Source organism: Eurosta solidaginis, chromosome 2 (assembly GCF_040869045.1).
Source record: "Eurosta solidaginis isolate ZX-2024a chromosome 2, ASM4086904v1, whole genome shotgun sequence".
Classification (NCBI taxonomy): domain Eukaryota; kingdom Metazoa; phylum Arthropoda; class Insecta; order Diptera; family Tephritidae; genus Eurosta; species Eurosta solidaginis.
Window position 1 is genome coordinate 41,872,137 of NC_090320.1, and position 22,394 is coordinate 41,894,530.

General features: G+C 39.3%; 1 protein-coding gene across 1 annotated transcript in view; it reads right to left on the reverse strand.

Annotated features, from left to right (window-relative positions):
- The window catches only part of LOC137239613 (trissin receptor-like), a 123,264-nt gene that overhangs the window by 31,721 nt on the left and 69,149 nt on the right, over positions 1-22,394 (reverse strand). Inside the window, exon 4 of the mRNA XM_067765124.1 lies at positions 8,060-8,257. Coding sequence (XP_067621225.1) covers positions 8,060-8,257 — 198 coding nt within the window. The remainder of the gene's footprint in view (positions 1-8,059; positions 8,258-22,394) is intronic.

The following is a 22,394-nucleotide window of genomic DNA, read 5'->3' on the forward strand; positions in this document are numbered from 1 at the left end:
AATGATTCCGGAATAGTCCCGAAAATGTTCCAAAATAACCCCGACGGGATCCCGGACGGATCCCGTAAACTATACAGAAATGATCCCGGAAGGGTCCCAAAATGATCCCGAAATAGTCCCGAAAAAGTCCCGAAATTACCCCGGCGTAATCCCGGACCGATCCCGAAAACCATCCAGAAATGATCCCGGAAGGGTCTCGATATGACGGGATTACAAATAAGGTGAAGCTAATTATAAAACCATGTTAATAAGGCAGCAGGCGCATTGGAGCGAATAAAAAGTTAGATAGAAACATACAGGTAAAGCTAATAAAAGCGTGCTAATAAAAACAATTGATGGAGGGCGGATGGCGGGAGTAGAGGAGAGGACCACTGATCGTTCCTCCAAAATTGTCTAGATCTCGTTCTGTATGTACCAGATACCAAAAACTATTGATTTAGGAGAAAATTTAGATTGAGTTATAACAATTTATGGATTTTACACCAGAGGGGGAGATAAAGGGGGGCGGGCGGAGGGTGTCACTGCTTACTTTGTAAGCCCTCGACTTATTTGACCCCTTGAGTCTGTGATATTGGTGAAGGCCAGTATACGTAAAGTTATAATGTTTAAAAATTATGAAAAATAATTTCTCGAAGGGTCGTGGGACCCCCACCCCTCTTTCCATGTTCGAAATAATTTCGCTAGTAGACTACTGTCTGTGTCCCAAATTTCATCAAAATCCGTGTAGCCATTCTGGCGTGATTCAGACGCAAAGACGAAAAAATATAATAATTAAATTATAACTGTTCCTAGGGGGCGGGGACCACGCCCCTTTTGAAAAATATATAGCTAGTAGATCCTTCTAGACTATTGGCTATATGTGTGCAAAATTTCATCCAAATCGGTCCAGCCGTTCTTGCGTTATTGAGTCACAAAGACAAACGTCTGGACAAACATCCAAACATCCAAACATCCAAACATCCAAACATCCAAACATCTTAACATCCAAACTTTCCCATTTATAATATACTAGCCTTTACCCGCGGCCCCGTCCGCAAGGAGAAAATGAAATATGTGGGCTATTCACGTTAGCCTACTTATAAAGTTATCTGTTTAAAATTTTTTTTCTGTCTAATGCATTTTATTTTTGTAATTGAGTAAAAAAAAGAACTTTATGAGCTGATAACCTGATAGGATCCCAAAATGATAACGAAATTATCCAGAAAAAGCCACGAAAAGACCCCGACGCTATCGCGGACGGATCCCGAAAACCATCCAGAAACGCCCCGGAAGTGTTTCCAAAAGTCCCCGAAGTAGTCCCAAAAAAACCCGAAATGACAAAGACACGATTCTAGACTTATCCAGATAACCACACAGAAATGATTCCTGAAGGGTACCAAATTGATCCCGAAATAGTCCCGAAAAAGTTCCGAAATTACCCTGACGGGCTCCCGGACGGATCTCAGAAACCATCCAGAAAATATCCAGGAAGGGTCCCTAAATTATCCCGACTAACTCCAGAAAAAGTTCCGAAATGGCTCCGAGGGGATCCACGATGGATCGCGAAAACCATACAGAAATGATTCCGGAAGGATTCCAAAATGATCCCGAAATAGTCCGGAATTGACCCAGATGGGATCCCGCACAGATCCAGAAATGATCCCGGAAGGGTGCAAAAACTATCCCGGAAAAGTAACAAAAAATCCCGAAATGGCTCCTACGGCATCCCGGACGGATCCAGAAATGATCTCGGAAGGGTCCCCAAATGATCCCAAAATGGTCCCGAAATGACCCTGATGGATCCGGCAAACCATCAAGAAATTATGCCGAAAGGGTCCCAAAATGATCCCGAAATAATACAGAAAAAGTCATGAAACGACCCCTAGAGGATCCCCAAATGATCCCGTATTAGCCCCGAAAAGGTCCCGAAATAACCCCGACGGGATCCCGGACAAATTCCGAAAACCATCCAGAAATGATGCCGGAAATGTCCTCAAATGATCACCTAATAGTTCCGAAAAGACCCTGACGGGATCCCGAACGGATCCCGACAACTATCTAGAAATGATGCCGAAAGGGCCCGCAAATGATCCCGTATTAGTCGAGAAAAAGTCCCGAAATGAACCCGACGGGATGCCGGACTAATCCCAAAAACCAGCCAGGAATGATGCCGGAAGGGACACCAAATGATCCCGAAAAAGTCCCGCAATAATTCCGACGGGATCCTGAGCGGATACCGAAAACCATCCAGAAGTGATGCCGAAAAGGTCCTCAAATGATCACCTAATAGTCCCAAAATGACCCTGACGGCATCCCGGACAGATCCCGAAATCCATCCAGAAATGATCTTGGGAGGGTCCCAAAATTATTCCGAAATAGTCTGGGAAAAGTCCAGAAATTACCCTGACGGATACCGGACGAATCCTGAAAACCAATCTTAAATGATGCCGAAAAAGTCCCGAAATGACCCTGATGGGACCCGGAAAGGATCCCGAAAACTAACCAGAAATGATGCCGGAAAGGTCCTCAAATGATCTCCCAATAGTTCCGAAAAGACCCTGACGGGATCCCGAACGGATCCCGACAACTATCCAGAAATGATACCGAAAGGGCCCGCAAATGATCCCGTATTAGTCGAGAAAAAGTCCCGAAATGACCCCGACGGGATGCCGGACGAATCCCAAAAACCATCCAGAAATGCTTTTGGAAGGGACCCCAATGATCCCGAAAAAGTCCCGCAATTATTCCGACGGGAATCTGATCGGATACCGAAAACCATCCAGAAGTGATGCCGGAACGGTCCTCAAATGCTCACCTAATAGTCCCAAAATGACCCTGAGGGCATCCCGGACAAATCCCGAAATCCATCCAGAAATTATTTTGGGAAGGTCCCAAAATGATCCCGAAATAGTCTCGGAAAAGTCCAGAAATTACCGTGACGGGTTCCCGGACGAATCCTGAAAGCCATCCTTAAATGATCCCGAAAAAGCCCCGAAATGACCCTGACGGGATCCCGAACGGATCCCGACAACTATCTAGAAATGATGCCGAAAGGGCCCGCAAATGATCCCGTATTAGTCGAGAAAAAGTCCCGAAATGACCCCGACGGGATCCCGGACGAATCCCAAAAACCATCCAGATATGATGCCGGTAGGTATCCCAAATGAACCCGAAATAATCCCGAAGTGACCTCGTCGGCATCCCGGACGGATACCGAAAATTATCCAGAAATGATGCCGGAAAGGTCGACAAATGATCCCCTAATAGTCCCGAAATTACCCTGATGGGATCCCGGACGGATCCCGAAAACCATCCAGAAATGATGCCGGAAGGGTCCCCAAATGATCCCAAAATGGTCCCCAAATGACCCTGATGGATCCGGCAAACCATCAAGAAATTATGCCGGAAGGGTCCCCAAATGATCCCGAAATAAAACAGAAAAAGTCACGAAATGACCCCTAGAGGATCCCCAAATGATCCCGTATTAGCCCCAAAAAAGTCCCAAAATGACCCTGACAGGATCCCGAAAGGATTCCGAAAACAATACAGAAATGATGCCGGAAAGGTCCTCAAATGATCCCCTAATAGTCCCGAAATGACCGTGACGGGATCCCGACAACTATCCAGAAATGATGCCGAAAGGGTCCGCAAATGATCCCGTATTAGTAGAAAAAAAGTCCCGAAAGGACCACGACGGGATCCCGGACGAATCCCAAAAACCATCCAGAAATGATGCCGGTAGGTATCCCAAATGATCGCGAAATAGTCCCGAAATGACCTCGTCGGCATCCCGGACGGATCCCGAAAATTATCCAGAAATGATGCCGGAAAGGTTCCCAAATGATCCCCTAATAGTCCCGAAATTACCCTAATGGGATCCCGGACGGATCCCGAAAACCATCCAGAAATGATGCCGAAAGGGTTCCCAAATGATCCCGTATTAGTCGCGAAAAAGTCCCGAAATGACCCCGACGGGATCCCGGACGGATCCCGAAAACCATCCAGAAATGGTGCCGAAAGGGTTCCCAAATGATCCCGTATTAGTCGCGAAAAAGTCCCGAAATGACCCCGACGGGATCCCGGACGGATCCCGAAAACCATCCAGAAATGATGCCGGATGAGCCCCAAAATGATCCCGAAAAAGTCCCCAAATGACCCCGACGAGATCCCGGACGGATCCCGAAAACCATCCAGAAATGATGCCGGAAGAGCCCCCAAATGATCCCGAAAAAGTCCCCAAATGACCCCGACGATATCCCGGACGGATCCCGAAAACCATCCAGAAATGTTGCCGGAAGAGCCCCCAAATGATCCCGAAAAAGTCCCCATATGACCCCGACGAGATCCCGCACGGATCCCGAAAACCATCCAGAAATGATGCCGGAAGGGTCCCCAAATGATCGCGAAATAGTCCCGAAATGATTCCGGAATAGTCCCGAAAATGTTCCAAAATAACCCCGACGGGATCCCGGACGGATCCCGTAAACTATACAGAAATGATCCCGGAAGGGTCTCAAAATGATCCCGAAAAAGTCCCGAAATTACCCCGGCGTAATCCCGGACCGATCCCGAAAACCATCCAGAAATGATCCCGGAAGGGTCTCGATATGACCCTTACGGGATTACAAATAAGGTGAAGCTAATTATAAAACCATGTTAATAAGGCAGCAGGCGCATTGGAGCGAATAAAAAGTTAGATAGAAACATACAGGTAAAGCTAATAAAAGCTGCTAATAAAAACAATTGATGGAGGGCGGATGGCGGGAGTAGAGGAGAGGACCACTGATCGTTCCTCCAAAATTGCCTAGATCTCGTTCTGTATGTACCAGATACCAAAAACTATTGATTTAGGAGAAAATTTAGATTGAGTTATAACAATTTATGGATTTTACACCAGAGGGGGAGATAAAGGGGGGCGGGCGGAGGGTGTCACTGCTTACTTTGTAAGCCCTCGACTTATTTGACCCCTTGAGTCTGTGATATTGGTGAAGGCCAGTATACGTAAAGTTATAATGTGTAAAAATTATGAAAAATAATTTCTCGAAGGGTCGTGGGACCCCCACCCCTCTTTCCATGGTCGAAAAAAATTTCTCTAGTAGACTACTGTCTGTGTCCCAAATTTCATCAAAATCCGTGTAGCCATTCTGGCGTGATTCAGTCGCAAAGACGAAAAAATATAATAATTAAATTATAACTGTTCCTAGGGGGCGGGGACCACGCCCCTTTTGAAAAATATATAGCTAGTAGATCCTTCTAGACTATTGGCTATATGTGTGCAAAATTTCATCCAAATCGGTCCAGCCGTTCTTGCGTTATTGAGTCACAAAGACAAACGTCTGGACAAACATCCAAACATCCAAACATCCAAACATCCAAACATCCAAACATCCAAACATCCAAACATCTAAACATCCAAACATCCAAACATCCAAACATCTTAACATCCAAACTTTCCCATTTATAATATATATTAGATATATTAGATATATTAGATATATTAGATATTAGATTAGATTAGATATAGATATTAGATTAGATAGTTCCAAATAAACGAAGCCCTTCCTGCTGTTTACAGTGTCGATTCACAAATAACAAGATCCTACAGATCGCCAGATCGCTGCAGTGTCCTTCAGTTGGACACTGTATCCTTGAAGAAAAGAGCAGAAACTCTTGTGGAAGTGTGCTTGAGCTGAAGTCGCCTCAATATATATATTGATAGTCAAGCGGCGATCAAGGCAACAATATCACACAATACTTCATTGATATGTGTCCTGGAATGCAAGGAAAAATAGAGAGACTTCGCTCAGGCCGAATCATACATCTATGCTGGGTTCCCAGCCATAAAGGGGTAGAAGGTAACGAAAGGGCCGATAAGTTGGCAAAGGAGGGTGCAGCACTCGATGAATCGATGGTAGATGTCGCAATCCGTAAACAGGAGTTGCATATAAACCATCAACCAGGAAACACGTGGGGGGATGCACAGGGCAGTAAAATTTCTAAAGTCATGTGCAAGTCCTACGATATTAGACTCACAAAGTGGCTGATATCTCTGAAGAGAGAAGACTTAAGGCTCACGATGGTCAAATTAACTGGACATTGCCTTCTGCTGTCACATACTTATAAGTTAGTCCTCATAAGCAGCAGATGTCCTACGATATTAGACCCACAAAATGGCTGATATCTCTGAAGAGAGAAGACTTAAGGCTCACGATGGTTATATTAACTGGACATTGCCTTCTGGTGTCACATGCTTATAGGTTAGTCCTCGTAAGCAGCAGATGTAGGAAGAGCGAGCTGTAGGTACAAACGGTTGAGTACGTTCTGTGTTCTTGTTCTGCGCTCGCCAGGTCAAGGCTTCAGCTACTAGGAGCGGCAAAGTTGCCAGATTTGCCAGATTTTGAGGCAGCTATTAAGCAAGGTCCTCGAATGACCTCACCATTGCTTACAGAGGTAAATTTCATCAAAACTTTGTGTGACTCCATGCAGGTAGCTTTGCAAGAGGTTTTCTTGTAGATTTTTCGATACGGACTCAACATTAATCGTGATTAAGTATACAGAGCTTGTCTTATATACTACAAGGAAGAAAGCACCACCGTTAGCATTACTGCAATGAAATTGTTTGCGCCTTAACCTGGCCGAAAAGAACAAATTTCTAGGCATAGTTTGGGACAAAAAGTTGAACTTGAAGGATAACGTCATTCGGTGTCAAAACAAGCCTACAAATGCACTTTACACATGTAAATGAGCTATTGGCAAAAATGCCTGATATAAATCTGATATCATACTCTTGGAGCTAGAGGAATACCGAGTAGCTGCAGTGTGAGCCCTATTGATGGCAGCATTTCCATATACACCGAAGGTTATATTTAAATGGTGCGGTTGGAGAAGGGTTGTTCAACCGATCGAAACCTTAACTCTCTTACAAACTAACTGGCCATTGTAGAAGGCAGAAAGTTGAACAAAAAATTTTTTTTTAGCAACAGCCAAGCGCCAATCAAATTCCTTGGCTCTTACTCATTCAGTGCGGAACTCCTGATATGGCTCTCAAGACATACTTAAAAAGTGCATCAATCGTCAAGCCAACGATAGATGGCAACAAACTCCAGGGTATTGACTATCTAAGATGCTGTAGGAGCTTTAAAGACCATGAAAGGAAAAAGGGTGGCCCACTTATCGGCAACTGCGCGACGTTAAGCGGTCCCAGACAGCGATATCTCAGTGCACGTTGTCTGCGTAGTCTACAACAGGTCGTTGAGTATGGCATCAAGGACTTGGTAGCTTTAGATCAAGTGTGAATGGTGCCTTTGTGTGGTGTCACAACGAGCCTAGTGATATTGGTATCTATTCTTTAAGCTCACCTAATTGCTTAGGTCATATTTTGTCCATAGTTTGATTTTTGATGACGTAATGTACTGCGATATAAAGGTATGTTATATCTATCTTCACAGCAGTGATGCTCAGCTTCAGAGAGTGTAGGTTCATACTTTCTAACTTCACTGCTTAGTTTGAAGTCTTCTTTTCGCAATACCATTGCATTCGATAAGGTGTTGTGCTCCAATACCATCTTCAGTGGTGCCTGGCTTGCGTATTTGGCTTTAGGGTATGCATTGACCTGTCAGGATGCCTGCTGGAGTTCTAAGGCGGTTTTTCTGGAGGCTAATCATGGATTTACACCGCTTTATGTTGTACCCCCTAATAATGCCTTTCTATGCAGCATTTTTGACCCTTCTAGCCAGGATATTATATTGCCTGAGCACCTCTCTTTTTATGTACGGCCCTATTTCCATGGTAGTTTTGGGCTCTGTGGGATTATAGGAAGCTGCCATTTTGATAAGCTCCACTGCTTGTTCTTTACCACCCACACGTCTGTGTACCGGAAGTGGCTCCCAAGCAATTCAATGAAAATCTAATCTCAACCGAAGATATTGCAAACTGTCACTGAGTCCGTACGAGCCATTAACCTGTAGGGTCAAGTTGAATAATTTGGTCAAATTTTTCTACCAAGCAAACCGAATTTATCCATGTGATCATAATGCATAAAATGAAATAGTAGATATACCTCAGGTGCCTATTCACTTACCAGCATCACCAACAACGGCACAACGTACAGCAAACCAAAGCTTATCATATCCAATAATCTTGAATCGAACATTTTACGATCGAGCACACAAATCTCTTCCTCATGTTCATTCTCATGAATATTTTTAATGGTTTTGCTAAATATAAATTTTGGCGTTGAATAAATAGCAGAGGCGACCCAAACGGTGAAGATAACAACCTGAAAGATGGAACAAATTCATTAAATAAAGCAAGTTTTGTAAAGCTGAATATTTATGAGGTTGAAAGGGCTATTCTTGGCAACTGAGATCATTACGAAGGCTAAAAGGGAATCATGAAAGCATTACTGTGGGTAACTTGAGACAACAAATGAAGCATCAAGACTTCGCATAACACTATCAGGGTCGAATATATGTAGCTCCAAGTAGCATTAATTGGTCTGATGGCCCATGGACCGTCTCTGGCCAGAAAACTTTGGAGATCTCGATCGAGACACTCTTTCCCGCAAACATATTTGCATCGAACGTCACTTTGCCAGAAAGTTGCGCTTATTCTCTGGAAACTGACATCACAAATATCGTAAAGGAAAATAAGATACTAGGAGCTATAAAATTATTAAAAACTTTTAAATCGAGGGAATTGTATGTAGTCATACTGACCATTTTGCCCTGCCATGGGCGACAAATTGATACACCATGTGCAGAACATCTTTTCAAGATGCCTACAAGATGATTATATTCCCGAAACCTGGAGAAGTGTAAGCGTGGTGTTCATTCCAGGCAAACCAAAGACAACACGCCAATGAACCTCCCCTAACTTATCCTTTAAATACTGGATAGATTTATAGACCTTAAGAAACAACGCTAACTATTATGAGATGGATGCAGCTCAACACCCATAACAGAAAGGCAAATCACTCAATTGCAAAGAGTAAACCGCGGCAGGCTTCGTTGACTTTGAAAGTTCCTTCAATAACGTTCATACACAGTACATCTGTTGTGACATGGAACACCAAGGCATAGGTAGTCGCATAAACCGACCGCTTAGTTATTTTGATCCCAGATAAGTTCCTGACAATTTTTAGGGAGCTCATGGGAACCGCACCTTCAACTTACCAAGTGTAAACGACGCTCTTGTCTTGGGCTCGACAAACAGCGAAATCAGCATATAGTTGAGAAAGTGCAAAATCCAGCATGTCTGGTAATATCAGGCAAGCGGTCGTGCCGGTTTTGGCCACGAAATGGACTCTAAGTCTAGGAAAATCTAAAAGTGGAAGCCAACCGAATAGCGGCACGCGGCAATATTAAACAATGACAGTTGTTGGCTTCCTGGTGCAGAACATTAGATATTCTTCGAGGTAGGAAGGCATTAGCAAGGTTATAAGACATTTATATCTTCATATACGGCTCAAAATGTAAAAAGAAACTGGACCTGAAATGTACTGAAAGCATATGCAGGCAAATGAGTCGTACCCACTTCCAGACCCAAGCAGTGTCTTTCAGGCGATACGATCTTTATCGGCAGCCAGGCTCCTTTGAAGGCATTAGAATATAACCTGATAAAGTCGGATTGCGTGCGGGGTTGTCAAGCCTCGCTGACGTGCACAGGGCCTTTGCTACGTACCGGAGTGCAGGGATATTGAGGGGAATGAATTTGCAGAATAGATGGCCATGAAAGATACCAATATGGACATAAACGAGGCGATTCGCTCAATACGATCACCTCTAAGCAATCTTCTGAGGAAAATTTAGGAATATAATGCTAAGGCAAAGGACTTCTTGTGGACCAACCGGTATGATTGCGAGGTCTCTCGGTCCTCAATGCCACGATTGTATAGGAAAGGAACTAGCTTCCTTCTTAAGCCAAAACCAAAACTGTAGTGAGAGTAGGGTTTCATCACAGGTCATAAGGCTATTGCAGCGATGCTCCGACAGTAGCGCATGCCAACGACTTCCTTCTGCAGAAGCTGTCGGTATTAGGAGGAAGAGGCTTCTATTCGTAACCTTTTCTGTCAATATCCAGGACTGCACGCAAGATGACTCGGAGTTTTCTGGGCGCACCAATTTTCGGCAGGTTGGAAGAGGTTGGGAAGTTAATATTTCGCCTTTAGTTTAATTCGTTATAGATAGAAAGTTTTCTTAAATCCTCCTAATTGAGGACTACTAGAAAGTAATCTGGTTGGACAAATGTGCCACCCTCGGGCACTAATTGAGCACAATCACAATGGATGAAAATGTCTCCCATGTACGCCTTTCCAACTTTACCAAACGGAAAATCTAAAATCCTTATACAATTTCTTTCAAAATAAGTTTTGCTGTAGCTTCCTTTTCGTTATATTATCGTTCCCTTCCACCTTGTAATTTCATTGTATTGCTTTATCATTGGTAATCGGTACAATTATCCTTTCGGTATCACACTGTCACATTATTATTATTGTCACCTATTATTGGTTTGTTTTCGCTACGTCATCTTTTCGGCATCACTTTTCTTTAGTTTTATTTTATAACTCGCTGCCGTTTCACATATACACCAGCGAAAAAAAAATAGCAGTAGAAATTTGTATCAAGTTTCGTTCATTAAGTTCTTTTTTTGGATGTTTTAAGAAAAAATGCCATCAAATATGTAACCGAAACTATGAGAATCAATCACAAAAACGTTTTCAAAAATATTTTTGAAAGAATTTTATGAAAATTTCGAACTTTTTATTGGTAATTCTCTGTATTTTTTATTTTAATATGCAGTTTTGCAGCTCAATCAATTTTAGTTTCACAAAGAACGATTATATTGGTCAATCGTGAACAATGAAAGCATTGGTAATAATGTACTGCTAGTAAATCCAATGTCACTGAACGAGTTCTGTTGAACGCGCTTGAAAATATTCCATACAAGTTGAATTAAAAATATATAGTATATAGCTCGGTTCCCGAAAAGCAAGCTGATGAAGAAATGAAATTCAGAAACATGTCCTAGTAACCATCGCCGCGTGCAAATTTTGTAACTTTTTTGTATATCAATAAAAAAATAAAAAAAAAATAAAAAAAAATTGTATAAAGCTTTATGAGTCTGCCCCGCTAATCAAATTACATAAACAAATAATATTGTTATAATAGTGAACAGCAGAAAGAGCGGAATCATTGCTTATAATGCACTGTTAGTAAATCCAATGTCACTGGTCAAGTTCTGTTGAACGAGCCTAAACATATTCCCCACACATCTGTATTAAAAAAAATTTGGTATATATGTACCTAATTGCTTTTAAAAGGAATAGCAACAAAAAGACAATACTTAGCATACTCAAAAAGCAAGCAACGGGGAATTCATATGGCTGAGTGGATAGCTGCATCGGCCTTTACATCAGTATAAATATAGGAGATTTCGAGTTCAATAATTCAGCTCCCAAAAAACTGTCTGATAAAAATGTAAAATTCTTGAAACATGTCCTCGTAACCATCGCCATGTGCAAACTTTGTAATTATTTTTTAATATCAAGAAAAAAAACTTTTAAAGCAATATGGGTTTCTCTCGCTAATTAAATACATTTAAAGAATATTGATATAATAGTGAACAAGAGAAAGAGCGGAGGCATTGCCAATAATGCACTGCTAGTAAATCCAATGTAACTGATCAAGTTCTGTTGAATGCGCCTGTAAACGTTCCCCAAAATTTGGATAATGAACACATCATTTTTTTATTAAAATATCGAAAATAAAACAAAGAAGAATTGAATTGATGAAATTTGATAAAAATTTTCAGTGCTATTTTTTTGTGCGCTGCTGTATTTACGTAACCTGCGCACACTTTCAGTGACAACAAATTCCTTCACCTTTTTGGAAATGTAAATAGAAAACAACAACAAATAGAATTATTTATGAGTTTGTCAGAAGTTAATATCACAAAATCTATTAATACCAATTTATCCGTAGGCGCGCTCATAATGAGCTCATACTGGCACACAGAACGTATTTGCTTATCTTAAAAGAACTTGGCACGTAATTTGGCTAACAATAGATACATTTTAAGAACTGCAAATATTTGTAGATATTCCCATCACGGTTTAGTCGCTCAAAGATTTTTTCTTATTAAAATTTATTTTCTTTTTTATTCATTTTATTCGTCTCTCCTTTGTTCTTTCAATTAAGTCTGAGGAGCTGTGCCTTTACCGTAATTTCTATTTATTCAATTCCGATTTGGCACATTTTAATGCGAACAGAAATGCGATCAAACATTCCCAAAGGACATAAAAATAAGTTGGGACTGTTAATTCGTTGGTTATCCTACAATAAGGCAGAGATATTGACTTTCGGGTACAATTTACAATTAAAGGTCAAATTACTTAATGCTACAGAATGTTGATAGACAAGGTAAAAATCTAAACAAGACCTGCCATTTACTGCAATTAAATGTGGAATATGAAAGCATCCTAAATGAAAGGAATTCAATTGTAAATCCACTGATGTCCTAATTTATTCGGCAGCACACTAAAGATGCTGCGAATGTAGATGGGGAATGGAACCCGTATGTATTAAATGCATGCCTATCATGCCTAAGTTTTCTTTCATCATTTGTCTAACAATATTCTTCGACCTTTTGATTTGGGTCCAGTTGAGATTGTATGTGTATGGTTTGAATTAAAGCCTCCACACTCCACACCTCTATCTGCTAAGAAGCTCTCAAGGAAGAAAGTTAAGGATTTTCTTTCTAACCATTACAGAAATATATTGAAACCTACAAGCGCTGGAGAAATTGAAACCTAAACTCTTTACATCCTTACAATGGTAAACACCTTCTTCTAGGTGATAGGGCCAAACCGAACTCCATAGCACCCACCTGTGTGGCAAAGCAATTTCGGCGCTTGCATGTGCGCAGACTGTCGGTGGCCGGAAAATGGTAACACCGCTAATTCGAATTATTCTGAACATCGTAGCTATGGGATGATTTGCAGCTCGAACGCATTTCCAGCCGCCTTGAACGAACCCTTCGCGATGCCGAGCCGCCTCGAAAAGAAACGGTTGAACAACTGCAAAAAGCGCTATTATGCTGGACGATTTTTCCTTCCAATATTTAAGAATAGACCGCTGGGCCCGCAAAGATGTATCACAAAAAGGAAGGGAGATATTGAAATAATAGAGTGTATATTAAAATGGCGCTTAGAGCGCTACTTGGGTGCGGTCTCTTCGGCCAGGCATCTCAGCAGATGTTGATAGCAAAAGCAGTCGAAGAGCTCAGTGCGGGTGTGGCAGGCGAGTTTGAAAAGACGGATGAGGGTACGAAGTAGAAAGGGTAAGAGAGACCTATCACAGTAAATGGCCGCTTTACCAGTTATCCTATGCATGGGAGCAGTAATTTTTCCTACCAATCAGAATAGTGAGCGCTTTGCCTGTGCCTCAAGCATTGAAAGTACGTGGTAGCATGTTCGCTGGCAAGAGTTTCGGCTCAAGAAACCCTCTATGCTGCAATCAGTATGAGAAGGATAGGACAACGTGTGAAATAAAGAGGCAGCGTTTGGCTGAAGACAATATGCTTGCTTTTAAAAGGCCGAGGGGGCCCCTCTCAGGTCCGTGAGGCTGGCTAATCCCATCGACAAGGCATACGAAGGGATCTTAGGCTGTAAATATGGCGATATGCCCAAAAATCGAGAGCACAGATTTGAAGTTGGGTGTCAAGGGCAAGGGAGGTAACATCAAGGAACGTGTTTTTGTTTCTGAACAGAGCGAAAGGAAGTAATGTTAAAGCTTCGCCTGTTCCCAGAAAATGAGTGCCGTAGCTAATAGGTATCTGGTCATGGCGCTGATTGAATGTAGCAACCATTATGGTAAGATGTAGACCCAAAGGTATAGATCTGTAGAAAGGGAGATATTTATTTACGTGATCCGCATGATGTGAAGCCAACCAAATACCTACACTGCTAGTATCCATCGAATCGGTGAGATAGCTCGAAGTGGATAGATTTAAAGTCACCGAGGGATACATTCACGTTAACAGCAGGAGTTTTCAACTATGATTATGTTGGAGTCTCTATGTGACTCTTAAATTGTGTTGGTTAGGTTAGGCAGAAGCATTAAGTCTGCAGGCTGGTAGTGTATAATATTACGTGCTGTCAAGGTAGATTTTAGCGTTCAGGTTATGCTTACTATTGATAATTTGTACACCCCTCTATGTTTTGGAATACGTCCATTTTTGTGTGGGTGTCCACCAATCAATGACCTTATAGGGTTTTTTATTGGCTTGACAATTGCGTTAAATACGCAATAATAGAGTGTGAGCGATAGACTCCACATGCATCCACTTGGATGAAACAGAGTCGCTGAGGCTTTCTTCCCTGTCTCTTGTACATGAGGTTTACACTACAGCTTACTATCTAATGAGATAGTTCCTAGATACTTTGTGCTGTAGGGCTACCCTAACAGCTTTATACTAGTCAAATTCGGGATCTTATATTTCCTTTTAAATAGTACTAGAGCAGTATTTTTTTACGTTGACGATTAATCCGTCTTCAGATTCCCAGTTGTCTTCATACGTAGTGAGTTTGACAATTCTCTACCGAATTGACTATGCAAGTAATGGATGACAGGCACATATAGCTTTAATGCAATTACCATGACCTGCGTCAGTACTCTCTTTGCAGATTTTATGAACCATTGTGATGTGATCATTCTGCAGCTTAACATGTAGCAAATCCACTTTGTTAAAGCTGGATGAACTTCTATCGAGTTGAAACTTTCCATGATTGCTCCAATAAAACATTTAGGCCATATTCCTAGTGTTCTAGGATTTTATTTATATTATTAACAGCCTTATGCATTGCAGTATCCACTGACTTGCCTTTGGAGTGAGCATGTTGTGCTCAAGAGAACATTCATATTTGACTCAGTTTATACATTTATTAATCTTTCTAGTATTTTTAGTTGAAAAGCTGTCAAACTGATAGGCAGTTAGTCTTCCGGTTGCAGATTATTCGGTTTTTCCGCTTGCCGTGTGATGACAACCCGAGCCGTTGTCCAAGATTGCGGGCCATTATTCAGTAATGTGGACGCAGCGATTTGAGCTTGGCAACGTTTTAACTGCCAATTTAATTTTGGTATTTGTCACCAATCCAGGTTCTGCTCGTTCCATATTCGGAGTGTAGACGTTGTTACACAACTACTCCACATCATCTCCATAAGTCAAGGAACTCTTAACTAATGTGTAACCACTCCACACACTGTTGTCCTTTTGTATCATTTCCTGGACTGTATCTCCTCTAGGTCGGCCTTTCCTTAGTCTCGCCGTTCCGCTAGAGCGTTCTATGTTCGTACAGACATTTTTGCATGTCACCCCGTCGACCTGTTGATTACAGGTTTATAGATCCTGAACAGATCTCTATGTTTGTCCTGCAAGCTTTTTTGAGTAACTTATAAATTTTGACATCATTTCGAGTAAATCAGCATCATTTAAGATGTCTCGAAAGTGAAAACATGCCAAAGAGTTGTTGTAGGGTTATCTCATTAATTTCCCTAAATTAAGATGTCACCTAATTTTTGTTTTCTGCAGCAATTCCTTTAATTTCCATGCCTCAATAAATACTTAACACAAATACATAGTCAATTGTATATTAATAACTTATTAATTTCTGATTTGTACAGCTTAATTAATTTTTTTATTAATAAATAAATATGTCTAAACCTACACTTATATAATTCACCTAATCAACTGGCTAGATGCCATTATGATAAATAGTAAATCAGGTTGATCGAACAAGAAATAAATAACAAAGCAATTATGTTTAAATAAATCAGATTGAATTCGTGTTTTAATATATATAATATACAAACATACATCGATTTCAAATATTTGTCTATCACCTGCAATTATTGACTTAACGCTTATGGCATGTCATTTACTTACAATAGACAGATTTCTAATCTCATTCCATTGTTGGCTAATGAAGTGTGCGTTTGTGCTAATTGCTTTCATTATAACTTATTAATAAGATACATTTTGCTGATGTGTCAACAAGAGTGAATAAACATTTGATTGAGCAAAGGATTATTGAGTGGCTGAGACAAAATGTCACTCATACGCCATGTATGACAAGTGTGAAGTGGATTGGTAAGAGATACATATGTATGTATGTGCTTAGGCAATATTGGAACAAAACGAGGTGACTAAACACAAATAAGTTCATATGATAGCACAAATAAGTTCCTTTGACAGCTTCAGAGTAGAGTGGGGTGTCGGTATGATTTACCGCCCTCTATTTCTCATTGGCTATTTTCAGCGGTTGTAAAGCATGTCCCATACCTTGGAGTCCTTGTTTAGTGGTGAGCCCACAAAAAACAACCATCTGAAAACAACCCAGACGGCTGCATTCTGCACATTCCATCTGCAGAACTGGTGGCAAAGAACATAGCGTTAAAACTGCGACGTGGCTCAGTGCCTCGGGGAAATGCAATTGTTATAAACAAGCTGTTTAAGATTCTATGTTTCCTATTCTATAATGTGCTGAAACCTTATTTTTCTTTTTGTAGCGATAAGGACAATCGCTGGAGATTTTGGTAAAAGTCTAGAACAGCGGTCGACTGCTAATACGCGCCCGAAAATATCGAAAGAGATATCAAAAGACACGTATTAAGCCCTACAGCAAAAATTCGTAGGTGGATTTTATTTCTCTCCGGAGATATTTGCAGCTGAAGTTGGCAGTTTTCATGTGGCTGTTGTAAAAAAGGTGTTTTGTGCAAAAATACTATGGATCCAACCCGCCGTTTTCGAAGGGGCCTGGGGTATTTTTTTGGTTTTTCGTTGATATATTTTAATCGACTTCAAATTTTTATTTTCCGCCTTCAGGTTAATAACACTTATGTCAAGGCGCGTTTTGTGACATCCCTCCCGAAATTTTTGACGCGTATTATCAGGCGACCCCTGTTCTAAACTATTACCAAAATTTGAGGAGTATTTTCGATTTTGGTGGTCTTTGCTGGATGTAGATCAGGTTCGTTCCGATAACAAGCACCATTATGGTACTAGTTCGACCATCCCGGGAACGACTTAATACGTTCACATTAAACTTTTAAGGTTATGCCGCCGCCACATCCCTTAGTTCGATAGGCGAAGGTTTATATTTAGTTTGTCATCGTTTGTTATCGTCCAGCTATATTTTTATCATTTGAAATAATTATTGCATACTTTTAGGCGTACCAATTAATTACTGCACAATTTTAATAAAATCTGAAATTCTTTGTTACATTAACTTTCCCTCAAATATGTCAGCCACAACATTTAAAATCGATTGATGTGCTTAATCCCAGACGTTTTTCTTCATTATACTTTTTTCGTATCTGGCGCGTGTTCGCTCAACGCCAATACTTAATCCTTAACGCATTATGTTTTTTGTTGTTTTGCTTATTTTTTTGGTCTTTGCTTCTTTTACTGACACTTAATCTTCCGGCATCATTTATCATGACATTTTTTTGTTGATTGCCTTCTGCCGCCAGCCTTACGTAGATTAATATAACTGTCTGCAATTCGATTGTGAAAACAACGGGAAAAAATAAATTAAGAAATAAACTTAATGATTGACATAAAATGCTTATCTGGTTGAGTCAGTCTATCTACTTATGGTGAATGAAATGAATCTCCTAGAAAGCTTCTAGCATTCTCCAAGAGGACAGAGTTATTTTATAACATAGGTCCTAGCTTTTGATAGGGGTTTTTCAGTTTGGTCATTAAATAAATTTTGGGTAACACTAGATTCCTGCGGAGCGTAATGACTAATACCTACGACCTACCTAATTATTTTCTAGCTTTTAGTATTATTATTACTTAATGTAATTATTGTTTTCAATAAACCCTTTGAACTTAAAACTAATTTTATTCATTTATTTTATTTTCAAGTGTTTAGTCTTTATTTAATTGCCTATTATTTCTCATTCTATTTAGTTCATTTAGTGACTCATTATTACAAGGACTCTTTCCTGACAATTTGTTACAATCTAAGTCCTCAAGACATAATCCTTCCAAACACTTTACATGACTCAGCGCCACATATGCTCGTCCCTCCTCGAACTCCAAAGTATTTTGATGTCACTGCTTCCGGACAGTATTTAATATTTGTTCCAAATATGAATGAGCAGATTCGGACCACAAATACAAACGAGTATTTTTATTATCTCGACCCTTGCCGCACCTAGCGATATCTTTTTTTTTCATAAAACGATTTCTATTACTGTAGGTAATATGTGTTCCAAATATTAGCCAAATCGGACCACAAATACGATTTTTTTAATATATCGATCCTTGCGCCACCTGGCGGCAATTTTTTTATATGTCACTTTCGATTCATGTATGTAATATGTGTTCCAAATATTAGCCAAATCGGACCACAAATACGATTTTTGAATATTCGATCCTTGCGCCACCTGGCGGCAATTTTTTATGTCACTTTCTATTCATGTATGTAATATGTGTTCCAAATACGATCCTAATCGGACCACAAATACGATTTTTTTAAATATTTCGATCAATGCGCCACCTATCGGCGTTTTGTTTCTTATTATTGCATTGTCATCGGCCTCTGACCTATACCCCAAGTTTCAAGCTTGTAGCTTATCGGAAAGTTACTTAAATTTTATTACAAAATTCGTAAACAACGGCTACACACAGTCAAGCTAAATAAGACCGTTTAATAAAATCAAAGAAAAAAAAACTTTTTAAAAATAAGCTTTTATTATTTTGGTTAATAAAATTCACTAAAAAGTAAACAATAAATTGACTCTAAAGAAATATAACACTTTATAAGTTCATTGTAAGCTTAAACGATAATTAGGCTTTTTCGTCTGCGACAAAAAAATTCTATATTGTACATAATTATATATTTTTAACATTAAAACTTTACACCTAAATTATTAAATCTTACAGTTTATATCACAGTCCTAATTGTTCTAATAAAAAACGTGTTAAATTTTGATGGTATAATTAAGAACATTTAGGATCTCATTTTCTTGCTATCGCAATGTAACACGCTTTTATTAGAACAATTAGGACTGTGATATAAACTGTAAGATTTAATAATTTAGGTGCAAAGTTTTAATGTTAAAAATATATAATTATGTACAATATAGAATTTTTTTGTCGCAGACGAAAAAGCCTAATTATCGTTTAAGCTTACAATGAACTTATAAAGTGTTATATTTCTTTAGAGTCAATTTATTGTTTACTTTTTAGTGAATTTTATTAACCAAAATAATAAAAGCTTATTTTTAAAAAAGTTTTTTTTTCTTTAATTTTATTTTTTACTTTTTAGTTCGTTTTATTAACAAGTAATAGAAGCTTGTTCTTAGAAAAGCTTTAAATATAAGTATAGGGGGTGAAACAAAAACACATATTTCAGTTACATCTGCGTATAATGCGGATTGGAATTTATTAGTACACATTTTATGCGCAGCAACTTCAGAGGTGTATTCAAAGTTTAAAGCATAGTAAATATAAGTATTGAAGTCATGAGCCTGGGCATTCGCGCAATTTTAGTGATGTAAATTGCATGGCGCCAGCGCCAATGCGGTGCCAGCTCAATGATAGCTCATTGACGAAATGACTCCAAGCGAATTTTTGACGCTACTTAGTAGTGAGTGCGTAGTACATTTTACTTGCGCTATTGAGTGAAACGACTTTTGTGTGTCAGGCACGAGTTTGGTGTTATTGGCGCTACTGGCAATGATGACACTGAGCTGTTGACGGTAGCGCTGGTAGTTCAGATTTTGAATCAGAGAAAGAATTGATGACCCGTGTAAATTATTATGGCTTTGGCCGTGTAAATTATTATATTGTATTTGTATATTTTAGATTTAATGCACAATTAATATGTATGCGTTTGAGCGGCCAAATAATAACAGTAGTATTGCTAAAGTGCTGCTTAGTTGATGGAATGTCGCTAATTTCCTAGCGATGATTAGCAGATTGTCAATATTTCGTTCAACGGACGCGCGAAATTGCCACATCTGCTCAAATTTTCCAAGATTTTCCATTCTTGATTTAACTTAAGCTGTTATGCCAATATTTTTCAGCCAGCTTTTTTCAAATAGGTAATTTTTCCAAAAGCAAAATAAATTACAGAAAAGATTACAGAGTTAAACAGCCTTAAAAGTTCAGCTATGTTGGTTATACACAGAAATACAACAGAGGGTTGTGTCTCCGCTTTTCGCAAGCGTTGAGATTCACCACGCGTGACACGCGTGATTCACCACGTCCAAATATCACAATCCACGGATAGGTACCGGCGGGTTTGTATGGGACTTAGGCTGTTATGCCAAAGTAAATACAAATCTTTACCGATAACTGTGTTATCGATTAATTTATCGAATTCTAACATTATATTTAATATTGCATTGTCATCGGAGTTATACATGTGTGCAAAATTTCAGCTCAATCGGACACCGGGAAGTGTATCAAATTTAACTTGCAAGATTCCATTACAGACAACAAAAGTGAAACTAAATAAAAGCTTATAAAAAAGGAGACAATATCAATTTGGTAATACTCCGTTAACAAACTGATAACTTTTTTAATAACAATTCTACAATACATCGACAAATATTCGACCTTATTTTGATAATATATCGATAATTTTTCGATGACAATTCCAAACAAATCGAGAGCTCATCGTTAACAAACCATAATCACTTCGATAACAAAATTATAGCACGCCTCTCGGTTGCGGTTTCGCTTCTGGCTTCCCTTTCTTTTTTCTTTTATTTTCCCCTCGAGGTGTTTATACAGCTTTGTTGAAAATTAGTAAAAAGTTCGCATAGAATTTCTTGAAGAGTTCCACCTTCATTAGTGCGGAATGATAGACTTAAATTTTACATAGACTGCTAAGTGCGTATTTTTATCAACACGTATGAGATTTTTGCGTAGAAAATTAGTACTACTAAATTTCAGTATGCATTCTACTCAGTTGCAACTGAAATCTGTCTCTCTATTTTATCTTTACACGATCCTCCACTTCTATGACCGAAAAGGTGTGTGCCCACTATTTATCGCAACCGATTCAACTATAGGTTATATACTATGGCTAAGAGAGGTACGCTATACAGTACAACCCATTTTATAGAGGGTTGTTGACCACTGCCGCATGTCTTTAATAATTGCCGCCGGATGGATCTCCTAAACATTATCTAAGTGATGATAAGCTTTTTTTTACCCGCAAATGTAGGTGTATATACATGTATAAAAAAAAACACGGCTAATATGCATGCGCAAAGGTACTAATTTAGCCAACAGGTTTTCAATGAACATAATGTATAAAAGGTATATGTCACTTGAATAGGTTTTGTTGCATGGATATGTTTGTGACGCCAAAATGAAAACGAAGTAAGGTGGGCATACCAGCATACTTATAAACTTGGGTAGGCCTGCAATCACTAGCTTGCACAATATGATGTAATGGTATGCTCACGCTGAATGCGTATTTGTATGTTTGATTCACAGCGAACACACACACACACTGCTTTTTCTAACGTTTAAATAATTTTGAAGAAAGTAGATAAACTTTTTTTAAACAGAATGAACCTAAATACATATTTCAAATTTAAATTGCATGTAAGGAAAGTTTCAGTTGGGTTTCCCATTTTTGATGCATATCCATGTAAACTTTAGTACCTGGGCGACCGAGTTTTACTCGGCAACGTTTCCTTGTGCTGGAACGTTTCTCGAGTATCTTCATGCGCCGAATTATTAATTTCAAAAATTTTTTTAGTTATACACTATGAAAGTCTCACAATTTTATTACATTCCAAAATCTTGTAAATTTCACGAATGACAACTATCAGTTAGTGTAGTTAAATGTCAACTTACTTCCCTAAGGGCCATCTGTTGGTAAATAGTTAAATGGTTAGATCTCGTTTTCAAATTGAACATGTGCCTCTAGTGTTCAACGGTAGCAAATTACCATAGTGAGATAACTTTTTGCTATGGTGAGAAATCTTTCTTATAGTAATCTGTGAGAAATTGCAATTATTTATTTCATATTTGCCAAACTTATGCATTTAAATATATTATGCTAGAATTTGCCACGGTGCATATCGAATCATGTGTAAGAATTTTTTACGAAGATTTTTAACTTTAATATTCTCCTTTAAAGCTTTAATAGAATATGAGCAAGTAGAGTACTATTTCGTCTAACTACCCCAACCCTAAATGGCAACCCTACTCAAAAATGTCCCTATTGTAAAGCGGAGTTAAATACCTTTCGTTTGATACACATATCGGCAGGTCTCATGCATTTTTTTTTTAATTTCGAATAGGTAGCAATCCTAAATGGGAACCCTACTCAAAAATGTCCCTATTGTAATGTGGAGTGAAATACCTTTCGTTTGATACCCATA